Source organism: Vigna umbellata, chromosome 6, assembly GCF_029865625.1.
Source record: "Vigna umbellata cultivar VRB3 chromosome 6, Vumbellata_1.0, whole genome shotgun sequence".
NCBI classification, from domain to species: domain Eukaryota; kingdom Viridiplantae; phylum Streptophyta; class Magnoliopsida; order Fabales; family Fabaceae; genus Vigna; species Vigna umbellata.
Genome location: NC_142170.1, coordinates 7,771,749 through 7,791,815, shown reverse-complemented (window position 1 = coordinate 7,791,815; position 20,067 = coordinate 7,771,749). Strand labels below are relative to the sequence as shown.

The 20,067-nt window shown below is 30.3% G+C and overlaps 1 protein-coding gene across 1 annotated transcript; it reads right to left on the bottom strand.

Moving 5' to 3' along the window:
• Window positions 1-12,784: 12,784 nt before the first annotated feature.
• LOC124836696 (T-complex protein 1 subunit beta-like) lies at window positions 12,785-18,605 on the bottom strand. The gene is made up of 11 exons (XM_047311871.2): window positions 18,282-18,605; window positions 18,138-18,194; window positions 17,910-17,975; window positions 17,700-17,811; window positions 16,706-16,834; window positions 16,181-16,252; window positions 15,906-16,021; window positions 15,180-15,256; window positions 14,443-14,928; window positions 13,619-13,934; window positions 12,785-13,236 (listed from the first exon to the last, which is right to left on the bottom strand). Exons 1-11 carry the CDS (start codon window positions 18,285-18,287, stop codon window positions 13,090-13,092), a joined length of 1,584 nt encoding a protein of 527 aa, XP_047167827.1. The 5' UTR covers window positions 18,288-18,605; the 3' UTR covers window positions 12,785-13,089.
• Between the last annotated feature and the right edge of the window lie 1,462 nt (window positions 18,606-20,067).

Genomic DNA, 20,067 nt, shown 5'->3' with positions numbered 1-20,067 from the left:
TAATTTTTGATTTGAGATTCAATACAAAAATTATATATATTTTTTTATTTTTATTTTAGAAAAATATATACTTTTCTAAATTAATATAAAAGAAAATAATAATAATAATTTATATGTATCGAATATCGAATTGTTCCGTTAGATAATATAAGAAAATTAATATTTTTTTAATTGTTTATTAGTATTTATATATATATATATATATATATATATATATATATATATATATATATATTAAAATTTATTAATATTTTCTAATTATATTAATTTATATTTGTGATTAATAACTACTTTCATCTTGTGTAATTTGAAAATTAATACGAAATACTAACAAAATTTTGTAAAATTAGAAAAAATGTTGTTTAATATTGATAGGATAAACTAAAAAAAAAGTTAATTTTCTTAAATGAAAGGGATTATACTTTAAATATAAAAGTAGGTAATAATTCATTTAAAAATATTAAAATTATTTATACAATTTTAATATATATATATATATATATATATATATATATATATATATATTAATTAGATTAATTCATCAGACACATCAATGAATATGAAAGATGAGTAGAAAATTTTATTAAATTCATGCAAATAATGAGGACAATGGTGCATGTTGATTATATTCTCCAAAATTCTTCATTTTTCTTCTTCCATTGTTGTCATTGTATTAACAAATCAACCTTTTTATGTCCCATAAAACATGGTAAACTAGACAAGATTTTGGACCACTTACCACAAAACACAAAAATAGTATTCAAACGTTAACTAACTAACTTAGTCAAAGTCACAAACACGGTCTTCCTTTCATTTACCACGACTTCAGCTTCTCTTCTTGTTTTTTTTTTTTTCCAGAAACGTTAGAAGCTACTATTTCTCCACCTTTTACGTAATGAATTTTCATTTTCCACAATCAAAACTATTCAATCTAGTTTTTGGAAATCCTTAACATAAAGTCAACTTATAAACTAATTTATTAAAATAAATTAAACTTAGACTCATTTTCTAATATAGTTAGAATATATATTAAAATTGATCGAATATTTTGCAAATATTTTCTAATACAATCAGAAGATCATTTATCAAATTTACTCGTCTGTTTTAGAACAGTATTATGGATATCTGGTGGAGAGGTTAAGAAGCAGACAAAAGTAGTGTTGAAGTTTTTGTGTAAAGAAGATTAACGTTTATCTGGGAGGGACCAAGTATATGTGTCACTGAATTAATGCCCTTAGAATAGTTCAAAGGTCAAGTTTGTTGACGATGTTCTTCCCTTTTATTGTGGGTATTAGCCAACTTTTAAATTTTTGAAGAGCCACATAAATGGAAAGGTTAATTCAGTAATTTTTCCTCCATTTCCCATTAATATTGTTTCATTACATTATTTAAATTTTTCATAAAAAAAAGTGAGTATTTTGAGTTCAGTGTCAATTAAATTATTTTAAATATATTGAAAACTCACAACTTTTATATATTCGAGTTTGTACAGTTTAATTTTATCCTTAATAGGATTAATTAAGTGATATGACTATTATTTTAAACTTAATTAAATTATTTTTTTATAAGTTGTTTTGCATGGTTGAGGTCAACGATATGATGTCTTATAGGTTGTAAAAAGAGTCTATATGTTGATTTCATGCTACGGTTCGTATTTGTCACTCGTCCATTGTACTTGAAGATGATTTGTAAAAAGTATTTTGATATCAAAGTCAATAAAGATTCGACAGCTCAAACATTAATGGTGTAATAAATGCAAAATCACTTATCTCATATCCATATTTATAAATTTCACTGTGGACACTTGATTGATGACAACCTAATTACAACCCAATTGAAAGTAATCACATCTAACCTTTAAGTTGTTAAGCATTAAGGATAATCCCTATGACATAAACTTTAATTAATTAATGGTTCTATTAGTAATTTAATCCTTATATTTAGACATTTGATTTGTTTTGATTGTTATATGTGTTTGTACTCAATTGATCTCTATTTTCATAAAAAAGACTCAATGTAATTATTTCCGTTAAATTGACGTTAATACCGTTTAAAAGTTACACGTGTCAAAATTTGGATCATCTTCTATTTTGAAAATCCTTTAATTTTAACATGTGCACCTTTAAAGTAGAAAATAACTTATATTTTGATATGTGACAAATTAAATTTTGACATTTCCAAGACGTTAATTTTAATTGGGTTAAATATGTTTTTAGTCCCTAAACTATTAAGCGAATTTGTTTTTAATCTCTCTTTCAAACTAAGCTACATTTTGATCCTTCTCCTTAAAGAAACCATAATTTTTGTCCTCCAAACCCAATGGCATTAAAAAAAGGCCGAGGTGGCTAACGGTGAAGTGACACGATTTTTTCTTTCTGACATTGAGTCAGTCTTTCTCAGCTTTTCTCCCTCCCTCTCCCTCGTCTCCTTCCTTCCGTCTTCCACTCCCTCCATCATCTTCACCAAATCCTCCATCATCTTCTCCAAATCCTCTAAACAAAGAAATCCATCACCGCTACCGCAATCACCATCTTTGTCTCTCTCAACCCAACCTCCCCACCCAGCATCCCTATTTTGTTCCTCAACTCAAAACGAAAGGAGTGAAATCGCTTTTGTTTCAAGACGGGGTGTGTGGGCATAGGCATCTTTGCTAACGGGGTTAACAATGTGGTGAAATCCCTTTTTTTATTGAATTCGTTTATAGATCAGATTCGAGATCTTTTTTATTTTGCTTTGTGTTGATGTGCATGTGTTACTATATTTTCTTGTTAATGCACGAGGTGTGATTTACGTTATTGCATGAAGAGAAATAAAATCTGGCATATGGATTCTTTATTATAAAGCCTTATATAATAACACATCAGGCCGTTGCATAGTTGCTATGCGGTGGTTGATGTGAAGATTTGATTGTTTGGGTAGTTATTTATATTTACATTTTTTTGGCCTCTGTGTGTCTCTGGGATCTGTCTTTGATTTAGACCGGGCTTATTGGGGAGCATTCATTGAAATTTTGAAGAACTGTATACTCAACTAGGTTGTTTCAAAGTTATAATCCAATGAATAATCTTTTACATATATTTATATTAGGTACCTATTAACAGTAAATTCAAGTAATTATATATATTTAATCAAATCACTACTACTATTATTCTTACAAAATTTACCATGTACTAAGCTAACTCGGCTCATCTAACAGACGTCTTAAAGTCGCTGGTATATACCAAGTTTTCTTAAAGCAGCTTATGTTAACTACATCCTTAGTATTTTGGTTTGTTAAACTTAGTCTGACAACAGAGGAACTGTTGGTCATATAACTTCATGATATTTATTACATGTCTACATATTATATATGATTAAACCCTCAAATTATTTAAATTTGTTGCTGACTTCAGTTTCTGTACTATGTTAAAAGGGACGGTTATTGATAACACTCTAGATTTACATATTTTTCTTTGTTAAAAATCATTTTTTAGATTTCTTTAGTTTTTAATTTCCTAGAATTAGGCTAGTTTTATGTTTTTCTCTTAATTCTTTAGTTTTGTAGAATTTTAGTTAAAAATAGGTTTTTAGGTGTAATTTGTAGTTTTTTTTTTTAATAATTAGAAAATCTTATTTTGTTTTCTTAGAAAATCTTTGATAAAAATATTTCTTTGTTAAATTTCCTTTTCTTTTCTTTAATTTTGGATTTTTTTTCTCTTTATTGCAGATACAATTTAATTGAAGCTGTGCTGCTAGATTGGCACTAGGTTGGCGCTGATGACACTGCTGGGCCCTACTACAGGTTGAAGAATTGGGCCACTATTGCTGGATTGGTAAGGAAAGTGCACAACATTGCTGCTGGAATTGGGCTTGCAGAGTTAGTGCAACGACGCCGTTTTGGAGGCTGGCAGCTGCAATTCCCTTGGGGGTTCTTTGCTGGAGCACTTCATTTGGAGAAAGGAAAAGCAAAACCCAAAGTTAGGGCAGAGCGAGAGCTGAAGAGAGGAGCACATCACTTACCTGAGGCTCGTGCCACTCCACCGAAGTTGCACACGTGCTGAAGAAGATGATCGGTGAGGAAGAAGCTGACCGGAGCTGCCCGTTATAGAGGATCTAATGGCTGGAAAACACAAGCTCGAAGCAAATGAACAGTGGCCGTTGGATCAAGAGCAGGAAGCGTCATCGAGAAGGTTCCCTCTTTCATTTTTCCTTTGCTTTTTCTTTCATTCTTTTCAGACCCTATATAAAAGGGCTTTCACCATGTAAATATACAAAGAGAACACTTCTTCATATACTTTTGAGATACCTTTAGTTTTACGCTCTGTAGATTAGGGTTTACACTTTCTATAGAGTAGGTTTTCGTTCTCCTTGCTTTTGGAGCGCACATCACGGTGGTGATAGCCCGCGGTGGCTCCGATTGAGCATTTATTCGGTACATTTTTTTTGTAATTTTCTTTTCTCGTTAATAATACATTTTGTTCAGTGTTTTGTGATTCTGTTATGTTTCGTGCTTCTGTGTTTCTTGTGTTGTTTCAATGAAGAAACAAATTTGGACTCTGATTCTCTGCATTCTATAGTTCCTTTTGGAATCAAATGACTCTGTACTGAGCATTTCTTTATCGAGATGTCTTCTCGAGTCAGAGATGAGTTCAATGCATAAAAATTGATTCAAATTTGTGTTTCTTGAATTTGTTTGTGAATTTTAGATTGATGAATAGGTTAATGAACCTTGATTGGAAAAATTAGTGGAAAGAGTCAATTTAAAATTCTGAAATATGAACTAGAATACCCTGGATTGGGATTCACATTATCATGATGTCTTCTTGAGAACTCTAAGCACTCTTTTATTCATATCAATGTACATTCACCTATGAAATCAATTATGTCTTTGCTTTTGATAGTGATAGTTGAAGTTCAGTTTGAGTTTTGATGTTCCAGTTGTTTACTTTGAGTATTTCAGAATTTATGATATGCTTTACTTCTGTTTCAGCCTTTACATTCTTGTTGATACGATGCTTTTCAATCTTGAGTTTTAAGTTCTTTTCAATTTGGTTTTATTTCTGATTTTGTTCCAGTTTTAGTATATAGGTTTTGTTTTGGATATAAATAGGTTTAATCTCTTCATTACTTTAGCTTAGGTTTTATTTCTTTATTTTCTTCCTTCTTTTAAAACAGATTATAGTTTCGCTTTTCTTAATTTTCTTTTATTTCTTTGTTTTGATTTTAAACGTCCCCACCTGTTTAGTAGTAGTTAGTAAGTAAATAATTAGTAAATAAATACAAGACTTAACTCTACATTTTAAAACTAAATTTTGTTGAGTCCTAGGATTGATATTCTGGTTGCCCTATGCTACATTAGTGGGGACCAGACTTTGTTCTGATTTTAGGCGACAAAAATCAGTTTAACAGTTATGCTAATGCATTGGTTGAAGTAAAAACTTATTATGACTTCTTTTATTAAAATACAAAAGGAGGAGGGTATTGGGGAAGACTTATATGATGATGGGGGTGGTTGTACTGGTACTTATCTGATTTAACGTATGAAGCACCAATCACATTTCATGTATGAATAAAAAGGAGTTTAAAACAAAATTATTCATCATTTTTTAAAACTGTAATATTTCATTACAATGGTGAAAATACTTCAAAGAAAAAAAGTGAGATGATAAATAAGATTTGACTAATACAAAAGGCAAATAGAAGGACATAATAATAGAACTTAAGAAGATGATTGTTCCAACAAGAGTTTGAAGGAGAAACTAAAAGTTTAATTCGTTTTGTTTTGATGAAATGTTAATAGATTTTATGCCAACAGTAGGTGGAGTGTCACTAGCTGAAGCACCTGCTTTCCAGAAAGCTGGTGGTGGTGCTCCTGCCAATGTGGTTGTTGGCATTGCTAGGCTTGGAGGTTCATATGCTTTTGTAGGCAAGGTGTATTTCTCTATCCATGTCATGTGTTATATTGTTTGAAGTTAATTACATTTATTTGAATAAGATTGTTCTAGCACATCTCCTCGGACCCTCCCCTTGAAAAGAAAGTATCAGAGAGATAGATAACATGTTGCATGCTGAATTCTAGATAATAATATCTTAAGAGTTGTGCAAGTGCTAAACATAAAATTATGAAGAGAGACTCTCCCCGAAGTGGTGGATCCCGACCACGTGGCGGAGGAGGCTGACAAGTTCATTAAGCACCCCTTCTTCTGAAAAATGGCGCACGTGCAAGACCGCAGCTACTCTGACCATCACCACATCGCTAACCCCGTTAGCAAAGATGCCTATGCCCACACACCCCGTCTTGAAACAAAAGCAATTTCACTCCTTTCGTTTTGAGTTGAGGAACAAAATATGGATGCTGGGTGGGGAGGTTGGGTTGAGAGAGGCAGAGATGGTGATTGCGATGGCGGTGATGGATTTCTTTGTTTGGAGAATTTGGAGAAGATGATGGAGGATTTGGTGAAGATGATGGAGGGAGTGGAAGATGGAAGGAAGGAGACGAGGGAGAAAAGCTGAGAAAGACTGACTCAATGTCAAAAAAAAAAATCGCGCAACTTCACCGTTAGCCACCTCGGCCTTTTTTTAACGCCGTTGGGTTTGGAGGACAAAAATTATGGTTTCTTTAAGGAGAAGGATCAAAATGTAGCTTAATTTGAAATAGGGACTAAAAACAAATTCACTTGATAGTTTAGGGACTAAAAACATATTTAACCCATTTTAATTTAATAGAAATAACTAAATTGAATATTTATTTAAAAAAGTGACTTTGAGTGGTTTTAAAAAAGTAAAATTAAGATGAAATTCAATCCTCATATATAGAAATAGTTGGTAATAAGAAAAATGTTGAAAAAGAATAATGAAGCTTCTTTGTTGAACAAATGTAGACCTCAGATGTATCTATTAAACACTTTTCCGTATAGGAGGGTGTAAGGAATTAAGAAAAGTTGATAATTTCTTATAACTTATATGATACACAAGTTGATATATACATAAAGTTTGAAAGGAAATGCATGTAAATATAAAATAATTTATACTAATTATAGAGTCCTAGATGATTTAGAAAATACCTTAGGATATGCCCTCTGACTGAGACAACACTACTTCTAATGTGGGAAAAACAAAGAAAGGTGCTACGTCAAAATATAAACTTGTGATCTTAATTTGGTGGCACTTAACGAATCACATTCTTCTCTCTTTTTTTCTTCTTTCTTCTTTTTTTTTTCTTTTCCTTTGATTTGACATCCCGTCTTCATAGTTGAAATATTCTTTGTATTATAAATAATTGAATTTTGGTTTAATGTCTCGGTAGGTCCCTATTTTCGGCGTGAATCTCAAATAGGTCCCTTTTCTTTTCGGCGTCTCAATTGGGTCCCCATTTTTGTAAAATTGTAACAATTAGGGGTCTGCCGTCAAATTGGACAAACGGCCGTTTAATTGTTTCTTACGTGTCAGATGGGAATCATGCCACGTGTGATTACTGAAAACACTGTTCATGCCACGTAACAAACAATTAAACGACCGTTTGTTCAATTTGACGGCAAACACCTAATTGTTACAATTTTACAAAAATGGGGACCCAATTGAGACGCCGAAAAGAAAAGGGACCTATTTGAGATTCACGCCGAAAATAGGGACCTACCGAGACATTAAACCTTGAATTTTATAACATAAACAATTGAAAAAAATATATATTCCTGATTTTATTAAACTATAAATAACTAAATACAGCTTCTAGACTTAAGAAAAGATTATATAGAATAAATTCTTAGAATAAATTCTTAGAATAAAGACAACTTTTACTAAGTGAAGTTTTTTTTTTTTACTTAGATTCAATATCTAATCTCTAGTGATACTTTTTATGTATATTTTAGTTGTATATTTCGATTAGTGTTTTTTCTTTGAAAAATATTATAATGAAGGATTTCCTTAATATGTAGACGGGGAGTTATGATAAATATGACAATTATATATGTTAAGGATTGACACTAAATATTGAAGGACTTGCATTAAAGTTGATGTTAATAAAAAATATTCGTAAGAGCTTGGGATTTGATAGAATGATTATAGTAATTAAAAAAATATTTATGAGAATCAGAGTAGGCTTGTAAAGATGGTATGGATGTGTTGCAGGTGAACAAGGTAGATGCCATGTATCGTACTATAAAAATAATAAAAAATAAATAAATTTTTATAATAAAATAATTACAATAAATGAAAATAAAATTAAAACCAGGTATCTCTTCATCTGAAGATTTTTCTACAAAGATACCAAACAGTATGACTTATATATATATATATATATATATATATATATATATATATATATATATATATATATATATATATATATATATATATATAAAAGATAATAATACTTTGATAATATTTTAACATCATCTACGTATCATTTTGTGATTGGTCCAAAATTATTCCATAATCAATAATAATAATTATAAACATCAACACGGATCAATCACATTATGACATGTAAATAATGTTAAAATATTATAAAAAAATGTTGTCAAATATCATTATATATATATATATATGGTATGTTGTCATCAATTTCTTTTTGAAATAATATCCCTTAATAAAAGTCAATAAAGCTTAATAAAAAGGTTTGAAAGTAAAACTATAATGTATTTTTTTTTTAATTATGGAACGTTTATTTTATTTCATTGATTATTTATTTGTGGCCAACTGAACCCTTTGTCTATTTACAAGCTTAAGTCAGCACATAAAGGTAATTGGTTTAATCCTTTTCGACATCCCTATTTATGTACGAATGTCTCAATTGGGTCCTCGTTTTTTAAAGTGTATCAAAATTGTCCTTAATTTTGAAAATTGATATCAATTGAGTCCTTTCCGTTAAGTTGGCTGGACGGCGTTAAAAAAATTGATGAGTGGATGCTGAGATGACGAACGAACGTTCGTCCACCCGCGAACGAACCCTCGTCGACCACCGAACAAACGGTATTCCAGTGTGGAACGAACGGTGGACCCAATTGAGACATTCGTACATAAATAGGGATGTCGAAAAGGATTAAAACAAAGGAATTCTACATGTACCAATTTTTTCCAAAAACAAATCACCGACATTTTATTCAAATCTAAAAGTGCAGGTTTAAACCCAAAATCACTTATTAAAAGTGTCAAATCACATCCATTTATACTAACCAAAAATATATAAATTATATAATAACTAAATATTAATTAGCTACTTTATTAATTCATATCATATTTTTGTAACTAGATAATAGATCAGGTTATGTGAAAAAATAACAAAAAGAAAAAATAGATCAGGTTATGTGAAAATCATTTACAAAATAATTAAACTAGATAATAGCTAGTAGCTAGACTAATAATAGAAATTATCATGTCCAATAATTAACTTAAATTAATATTATATTAATTAATTTACACGAGATAAATATGAATTTTTTTTAATCTTTTTTCCCTAGACATCAATCAAAATGAAAACAAGGCAAAAAAGAAAGGCAGACAAAGAAATGTTGGAATTGTGGCAATGCTCCCCTTTTACTATTATTATTTAAAAAATATATTATATATCTTGAAAATGTAGAAAATTTAAAATAAGAGGTAATATATTTCACATAACTTCTAAGGGGTAATATTAATATATGTTTATAGACTAAAATTAATAAATAGTAAATATTTGATTAAAAAACTAACTTAAATAAATTCACTAAAGAGTGTTTTATTACAAAAAAAAATGATAGATAAAGTCATAGAATAAATGGTAAAAGGCAAATAATATAGAAATAATAAGAAAGAATCATAGAAATTAATGTGATTTAAATGAAGTAGTAATAAACTTCGATTTATATTTACGAGAGAATTCAATAAACTTAAATATTACAATCTCATTGTAACTGTCATAGTATACTTTCATTCAAAGTATAACTCAAATGTTAGCTTTTGTAAAAGGTATTAGACTTTATTTATACAACAAAACTGCTATAAATAAATACATACATTTTAAACTAACAAGGATGGTATGCGAAAGGTGGTTCAATTTCATGAGTCAATCTCACTAAGTTAGAAAAAAATCTATTTTTTAAATATATCTTAAACTAAATTCAACTCATTTGATTCGCAAATTAAATGAGTTGGATAATAATTAATTCATAATTTAACAAACATTTTATTATTTTTTATAACCTTTTTATTATATTTATATATTATTTTTAATTATGTAATTATATTGATTGATAATTTCATTTTTTAAAAGACTATAATATTTTTTGACAATGTTTTTCCTATTAGTCAATAATGTTTGAATATGAATTTATTTGTTTGTGTAATTATTTTGGTTTTTAAATTTTTAATTGTTATATTTATAATAATATTTAATGAAATATGTGAATGATAAGTGAGTTGAATTTATTTTGATTGTATTATAATAAAGGTGTAAAATTAATTAGAAAATAAAACATTTTTAAGTACATAACCAACCAATTCATAGTAAGTTGAGAAGAGTTATAAAATTTATTATTTATAAAAAAATAAGATGGATTGAATTACTTATATTTAATTCAACTCGTGATAAGTCAACCTGTATAAACTTAATTGACTTACCTTAATATTTTTAAATGGATTGAATTGAATAAGAATGGATTAAATTGAATAAGTGAATTGGACTTTTAAAATTTGTAATAATTTTTGGGAAACAAAATCCAACTTTCAAAATTTCTTTAAATTAATTCGCTCAATGAAAATTTCTTAATCAAAATTTTAATATATTTTTTTATATTCAATATAAACAAACAATGTAATCAAGGATTCAAATATGCAAAAGATAGATTTCAAAATGAAAAATACAAAAAGTATGTTGGTTCATGTAGAAATAAAAAAAACACACACATCTAGTATGATTAAAGCAACTAACTTCAAGTTTCTTCCAAACTTTTTATAAAAACCAAATAAGAAGTACAACACTTTACACTTGAATCCTAAAAGATCCAATTGTGAAACCCTTCATCTAGCTAAACTTCACAATTTTAATCATGAAGCCACACAAACACACAAAAAATTAGAACAAAATCACCAAGACCATGAAGTGCAAAAAAAAAATCTTCTAGGATTAAGTTAGGTGATTCATAACAAAAGTGAGATCCAACACTCTAAACTTGAACCTTTTGACAAATTCTTCACAAATGAAAACTTCAAGAAAATCTTAAAAAAAAAAAAAAAAAACTCTTTGAGAAGTTTGTAAGATGTATTCTAAAAAAATAAGTCAAGTTTTCTATTTAAAAACAAGATATACAATTTGGTTGTCAAATTGGTACAAACAACGGGTTGAAATTCAATTTTAATCAATTGAAACAAAGTAAATTGAGTTCCAAAAAATATTTTAATAAATTGATTTGTAATTCAATTAATTGAAATCACTTACAGTAATTTTTTTATGTACTTTAATCAATTAATCCTCATTTCAATTGGCTAAAATAAATTGAAATGATTTTCCAAAGAAAAGTTATAGGATTTTAATTGACGTAAATTTTGTTTTTATCAATTTGTTTAAGATTAAGTTTTTAGCGAAACTATGAAAGTTTGTAACATGTTAAAGTATTTAGCTTTTAGAAAAACATAAAAATCATATTCGGTTTATGAAATAATAAGATGAAACATCACATACTAATTAAAACACAACCTAGGCTTAGGAATAACCATCTAACAAGACATAAGACAAGAATCATCAAGTCTTTATCTTTAAAGAGGTTGGAAATATCAAATTTTATCTTTGAACACAACAAAATCCTTTATTTAATGATAATAAACACTTCAATGATAACCCATTTTAATGTAATCTTAGAAAAGTTGTAATGTCATGCAATGTCTTGGAAAAAAAACACATCCAAAACACCATATTTTTGCCCTTTTGACATTATCAAATTGCAACAAAGTAAAGGAAGTGCAGTAAATTATAGTGGAAAAAAGGATATTCCATTGATAACATAGCCTTAAGAAGAAAATCATATGATTAACATGAATCAAAGATAACATACTTCTAAAAAAACAAAAGAATCAAACTCAACCAACAAAAGATAAGAAGACACTCAGTCAGACATTAACACAAACAACTTAGCCCTCAATCATCTTGCTCATCAGTTCCATGACCATAGGCTACTCGCACTTCATCAAACTAATCCTGAAACTCACCTAGGTCCAATGCATGTGAATCTTTCAACATATTAGGAATGATGGCATTTTCTTTTCCAACATCATCTGCTTAATGGAATGCCTCTATTCACAGGAGGAACACATGGTATCATCATGTAACCTTGTTCTTGAGCAGTCTCTTAATCATCACTAATTTCACTGGTTCGCCAGTCTCCATGGCTATACTAGGTGTGTCAGGAGCAAATCATTCTTCATATACTTTAACAAATCCCATCTTAAGAAGAGTGCCATTGTCCCATTAAGTTGTGCTCCTGCTAATGTCAGATGATACATATTTGATATCAACATTAAAATGTTCTAGAATTTTGGACACCGAATCAATTTAGAATGGCCTATAATCTATCAATCTTTTGTTTGGAATGTCCACCAGAAAACTCACCCAACCTTTCATGAAAGGTTTACTCTGGTTTCTGTAGCATCGCCCATTCGATGAAATCACTATAACTAACATAAAAGCCATCCATGTCTCTTTTTAATAGTAGTAGTTAACTCGCATAACCAAATTAAAATCAGTTTCAATTTTATTGGATACGTGTTAAGCAGAACAGAATGGATATTGTCTATAAACTTCTTGTAAGCAGTAGTGTATCTCTGAAGACGTAAGTTAAAGGATAAATATTAAAAGATATCTTCGTTGAAGAATGAAAGATAGAGTTCTTTAATTCAAATAAACACAATTAACTCTAAGTGCAGGACAGGAATAAATGGGTTCTACGTAAAATTTATCCACCAACCTGACCCTGCCACCCAACCCCAATTCACTAGCACGCAGGGATTGCAAAACAAGTCAAAAAATTACCTAACAAACCTTTAGCATTACAATCAGTTTTTCCAATCACAACCACCATATCAAAATCACAGCACTCGCTAATGGTACGCCAGAAAATGCCAAGGTACCTTCACCATATTTTACATTCTATCTTCTCTTCTCCTTGGAGCACACGTGATGATTTCGTCAACTCTGAGGATCATCTCAGCTGCCTCTGTTGAAGATAGCAATACAGCTTGTTTGACTTTGAATGCTTCGCATATACCCCGTTCAGCCATGTCTCCAACCTTCCACAAAATAAAAAACATAGGTAAAAGTAGAACAGAAATGCAGACACTACATTAATGACAGGTCCTAACTCACCCTGCATTAGGCACATACCCTCTATGAACACATACATATATTTTACATTTCGATAAGGTACATCAAACTAAATACCAAAAATCAGTAAATGACCCTAAAAACCCTTATCCCTAAACCAGAAATCAGTATATGATCAGCTACCCAAATAAATAAAGATGACAATAAAACATTACATTACAAAATGAAATAACTCTTCTGGCAAGTGCACTTCATACAACCAACCCAAGAGAAAACATAAACAAGGCAATATCATACATCATGGTAATCACTCAACAAATTCACCAAACTCTTGGTTCCAATACTTACAGAACCAGAAATAACATCAATTCCTGCAGTACAGCCCTCCTTCTGATGCTCTGCACGGAGCTGAGAAATCAACTCAGCACTGTCCAAACCAGCATTATCAGCAATGATTGTTGGGATAGCCAAGAGTGCACGGGAGAATGCCTCAATAGCAAGAGACCTCTTTCCAGGAGTTTTCTTAGCCAATGCATCCACTTCCTTTGCCATCACCATCTCGGGCCACCCACCTCCAAGCAACACTCTGCTGTCATTTACAGTCTGTGATAGCACACACAGGGCATCATGCAATGACCTCTCAGCCTCATCAAGAACATGGTGGCTGCCAAAAAAGCAGATGCATCAGACTTAAAGTTGCACATACAAACAACATTTGTTCTAGTTTGTTTTAAAAAAAGGGTCTATTCATACAAAGAAAACACTCCTAAGCATGTCCAGCTCACAATGCACTGACTGAAATATAATATTTGAACAGCACTTCATAAAGGCATAAATTCAGTATGATGACAGGACGACATTAAGACACGCAAATAAAGCAAGTAGCATTCAGAAATCCAGCGCTTGGTAGTTAAACCACTGTGTTGTACAATTCTAGGTGTGAAATTTCAGTAAGTCATCACGCAAATAGCATAAGATTGTAATCCGTCACAAATAGTTCATGATTCTGGTCAAGGTTGATAGAAGCAGAACATTACAAACAAATCCTAATGCCAAAATGTAAAAACTTCAGCTGACAAAATTTGATGTAGCATGTTATCAAGATTAAATTGCCTAACTATGTAAAAGAACACTGGAAAGAAATTTTGCAATAACAAAAGAATAAAATGTACCTAGCACCTCTCAGAACTATTGTACAGGCCTGCCCCATAGCAACACCAGAGAAATGAATCAGTTTATCCTCGCCAATCATAATCTCCTCAATAAGGTCACAATGCCCAAGCTTAACAGACTCGGGATTGTCAAAGGTTGATGCAATTTCACCACCAGTTACCAGAGCCAGACGCTCAATACCATCAAAATCAGCATGCTCAATAGCCAATATCCCCGCATCAGCAAATAGCTCCTCTGGAAAATTGTAAATCAACTGCCTGTTAACAAAACAGTTGATACCATGACCAATTATCTTCTGCACCTTTTCTCTCATTTTCTCTTTCTCAGCTGTTTCAATCTGAGCCACTCTAGCCATAGAATCAACACGAACACGTGCACCGTATATCTTCACTTTGTCTGTATCCATGGCAGTGTTGGCCACCAGTATTTTTGCATTCTCAATCCGTTTGGGTTGTCCAATACCAATTTTCTTGTCAAGAATGAATCTGGCAAAAAATATGAATTCAATTAAGTAATTATTAGAAGAAAAAAAATAAAGATTACTATTGCAAAATCCATCATTATACAGGAAATTGCAGGAGTTCATAATCATCTTTTTTTATGAGCACGACTCTACACAAGTTTCTTGGAAACAGCTTGTGCAACTCAATATAATAAAGATAATAAGGATTCAGCAACAAGTTGAAGAATTCCTATTTGCAAACTGCAAAATAGTCCAACTTTTCAGCAATATTACCCTTCATCTAAGAATGAATCCTTCAGTGAGCCTCCGGGTTTCTTTATAATCTGGATAGATTCTAAATTAGTGCTTCCCTGCATTTGAAAAACACCATTGAAAGGATGGATATAAGAAGATGAAAGAATGAAAAGACATACTTAAAATATAACTCAAACTAATAAAATAAATATTGAACAATAATAAACAATTGTTCGCACGGTAATGTTATTGAATAGCCCATATTACAAAATTAACAAAACAACTGAAGGAAACTTCCTATTTTAAGGCCATCTAGAAAAGGGAAAAATCACTACTCAACATGACAAGCTGCCATAACCCAGCAAATAAAAAAGTACAGAGTTAAACAAATAATTTGTGCGTTCCTATAGAGTATTCCAAATTCACTATTATGAAATTGTACCACATGTACCTTGTTATTTATGGATTGGAATACATTTGATTAGCCACATTCATACTGTAAGAAATGATTATGATACGGCAGATATTCATATAAAAGTACTTACGTAATCCAACTTCCTACTATCCAACTTCCTACTAACGCATTCGAGAAAGTTCAGTCAAGTATGTGGAAAAATAAATTGATTAAGTTCAAATATGGTGTATCAATAGTGAAGTTCATCTGCTGTTCAGAAATTGTCTAAGGGATAATTTGGCTAACGGACTCTATTTTCTATATCCATTAAAAATTGAAAACTGGTATTCAGTAGGATAGGCACGATTTACCTTTAGCCTCATTACAGCATCCACAGCTAATTTTGCAAAATGCTCCTTGTCCTGTGAAAGAATCTTGGAGCTCAAAGTTGTCATTGCAATGTTCAGTAAGTCTGACCTGAATTTCTCTTCACATTCCAGTAAATTATATCAATATATCAGACAACAAGATACAAGAATGCCTAAATACCTGGCTCGGGGATAATAACAACAATGTCTAAAAGGCAACAAGAGACAATTATAAAACCCAGAAAACAAATCCTACTAAAAAGCGGGAGAAACAATACCATAATCAGCTTTGTTGTCCACAACCTTCTCTAACAAAGCATTTCGAGCACACTCTGCTGCCATTCGGAAACCTAGAAACCATGTGGAAAAATAAGTACATATAGGGCAGCATTCAAAATAAGGGAAATAAAAGATTGACAATGGAAATTTCATTAACTACTTATATTATCACACCTCTCAATAACAAGCATCAACAAATTAATTCTTACTTTAATTAGAAACAAGCACCAAAATTTTTTACCAATAGGTTTTGCATTCCCAGCTTAATATCAAGCTTCAAAGGAACACTAATGATGTTAAACATAAAAAAAGAGGTGCTATCCGAAATACTATATAAAAACAGATGATGCACAATAAGGGATAAGTTGCTTTCTTATCTAATACAATAACTTATTGAATATATTGTCTTGTATGCAAAGAGTGAATCACTGAAATTGCCAGTAGAAAATTCATTAATATGACAACATAACAACATTTTCAGGATAAGAGCAGTTGAGTCATTATAGAAAAGAAAAGAACTGAACCTGATATTATTGTCATTGGATGAATCTTGGCTGCAACCAGCTTTTCTGCCTCCCTTAAAAGCTCACCAGCTAAAACAACAACAGAGGTGGTTCCATCCCCAACTTCATCATCTTGTACTTTTGATATGTCTAACTTATATTAAGGATGGTTATCTTAAGTTTTAAACATTATCCACACCAATGCTCTCAATAATAACTGAATGGGTACCATAAGGACCAAACACACAAGTGGGATCTGGGTTGGGTATGCACACGACCTTATATCCCACCCTCGCATTCAAAACTAGAGAGATTGCTTCCAAGACTTGAAACTGTGAACTATAACTCACAAGGCAGCAAAACTACCAATGAGTCAATACTCAACCTTATCTGGATGGGTGTTATGCAACTAACAAATTGCTTGCCACCTCAAAGATATATATGTGGCATATAACATTACCACTAGTTAAAATTATTAAAAAATTGGCCATCGCTTACATGATTATAGTGTAAAAGGAAATTTTGAGTTACTATTTTGAGAAATTTGAAGACCCTTTTCTGCTTCTGTTCACTTATGCTGCCTCACATTGGTGGGTGCCATATAATCGTGAACTGCAACATAGTACTTTTGCATCTCTTTTGCAGATTCAGAAAGGAGATAAATGTATCTTAGTATGTGTCTTTTAAAATTGCAGGTTCCTTAAATTAACGGTGGCCTTTAATATATCCAAAGCATAATCTGTTTTTTGGTTTTGGCTCCAGACCTACATCAATTCGCTTTTCGTTGATTAGGGACTTCCATGAAACTAGGTGTTTCTCATGTGCTTTAGAAATTCAAAATCAAGTACTTCTCACCTTGATTCATTATATTATACGTTTTCCATGATTAAAAACTATTCATCATGTAACTATCAAACCCTTAGGTAACATGAATAAGAATTTCACATTAGCTCTCTCCAAAATCCAAAATTTTCTAAGCTACTTTCACCAAAACAATAAAAATTGATAAGGATACCGACAAGGACTTTAGCAGCTGGGTTATCAATATGGAGGGACTTCAAGATTGTAGCCCCATCATTAGTGACAGTAACTTCACGTCCTCTACCTGTAGACTGCAAAATTTTATCCTGCAGTAATCACATCCAAGACATATGAATTGGCTAGGAGTAGAAAATAAAGCATTTATCACCACCACTTATCAAAATGAGCCAATAAGAGATTTTACCATTCCCTTTGGCCCTAATGTTGTCTTCACCAAGTCAGCAATAGCCATGGCTCCAACAAAAGAAGCCTGCACAAAAACCAAATCATTCAACATACATAATTAGAGTTAACCAAATGTTCCTAGAATCATAAAAATAATAATGCATGGTAACATTTGCTGATACAGATCATAAACATTATAATATTCTCAAGAAAACAAGGCAAAAACATAAGATCATAACATACTCACCATTCTGGCCCGCTCTCCTTTTTCTTCACTGGCTTCATCTTTAAAAATTCTATCAATCTATAACATTCACCACAAAAGAAATCCCCAGATGAAGAAAAAAAACAAGTAAGAAAAGAAACCAACAAATTGAATAGTGTAACTTACCGCCATGTTAGTCAAAATCGCAATCCAGATATTTTTCTTTCACCCCTATCTCGCTTCACTTAAAACTCGCGATCTTCGCAGGCTGTGTCGCAGGTTGAGCTCGCGGCTATGCTTCTCTCGCAGTCTCGCGATGCAATCCCTCCCACCAGTGAGAGAGAATAAGCGGACAGACCTCACGACGGCGGCGCCTCTCTCGGCGGCTTCTCTGTCAACTGCGACTCTCGCAGTATCAACAAACCTCGTGGCGGCCTTGACGCCGAGCCTCTCTACAGTCTCTTTGTGAGGGGTGGGAGTGACAACTATAGTGTTCACAGAAACAATATTCAGACATTCAGACAATAGGTATAAAAAGAAAACATTTATACAAATTATCTAGTAAAATAATAAAAGATGCAAAAAATACTTTTCAAATTTCAATTTTATATTTTTCATAGAAATAAAAAAAAAGAGTTATAATATCATAACATATGCTATTTACCTTGATTTTTTTCAGCATAATATTTTTTTAACTACTTTTTAAATCATACAGTTTTATAAGTGGTTATAAAAAAAAATGAACTAACTTACTTGATACATAAAAAATCATATAAGTTATATGATTAGTATGATATTTATATTTTAGTTAGCTGTCAACAGTCAAATTATTTAAATTTACTGTCATTATATATGTGAAATAAAAATGAAAAGTGTGAAGAATGTTTAGATTGATGAAAGCCTAACATATAATAAATAAATAAATGATACTAAAATTATTTATATGCATTTCAAATTATTAGTTAACTTAATAATCTTTAAAAATGTATATTTAAAATTATTATAACCGTAAACAGTTTACTTAGAGAAACAATTAAATATAAAATTCTATAAGTATATAGCTTTATACATTTATGAATTTATTATATATATTATACTGACATATATTTATTTGGAACTGAAGTGGTGTATTATAAACACGAAATGCTAACTCTTATGCTAATCATGGTAGCTATTACTTTCATGAATTTAACACAATCTAGGTCACATTTCTTCTTTTGAACATCTTCACATGTTAGTTGAATGAATAAAGTGTTATTTTATTTGTAGTACACATTATGATAACGGGATGGGTAGGAAGCAATTCTCTTTCTATCTGTTTCATCCTACATTTTCAATATATTTCCAAAAAATTTATTTTTAACCTTTTGACAATTCAACATGTAACTCCAATCTTTTCAAAAGATTTATTTTTTAATTTTAATAAAAATTATTTTTATTTTCTTCTTTTTTTTTATTAAAAACATCTTAATAAATATCTTTTTATTTTCTTTTCTTTCTTATCAAAGCCACTCTACACCACACTAATAATAATTTAATTTAATTTAAAATTTAAATATTATTTCATATAATTTTATATTTTAATAATTATCAAAATATGATTTATATTATAATAATAGTTATATAAAAAAATTAAAAATAAAATAATTAAAATAAAAATAATAATAAAAGTAAAAAATAAAAAATGAAATAATAATAATAATATAAAATTTGATTTGATATGTTAAAATATATTAAAATATTCAAATAAATTAAAAAATTATTAAATTATTAAATTTTAAATAGAAAAAAAAATTAAATATGCTAACAGTTTTGTTTTTTATTTAAAATTTAATAAATATTTCATTTAAATGAAAATTATAATATTATTTATTATACTTTTATATTTTAATAATTATTAAAATATGATTTATATTTTTATAATAGTTTTATTAAAAAAATAAAAATAAAAATAATTCAAATAATGATAATG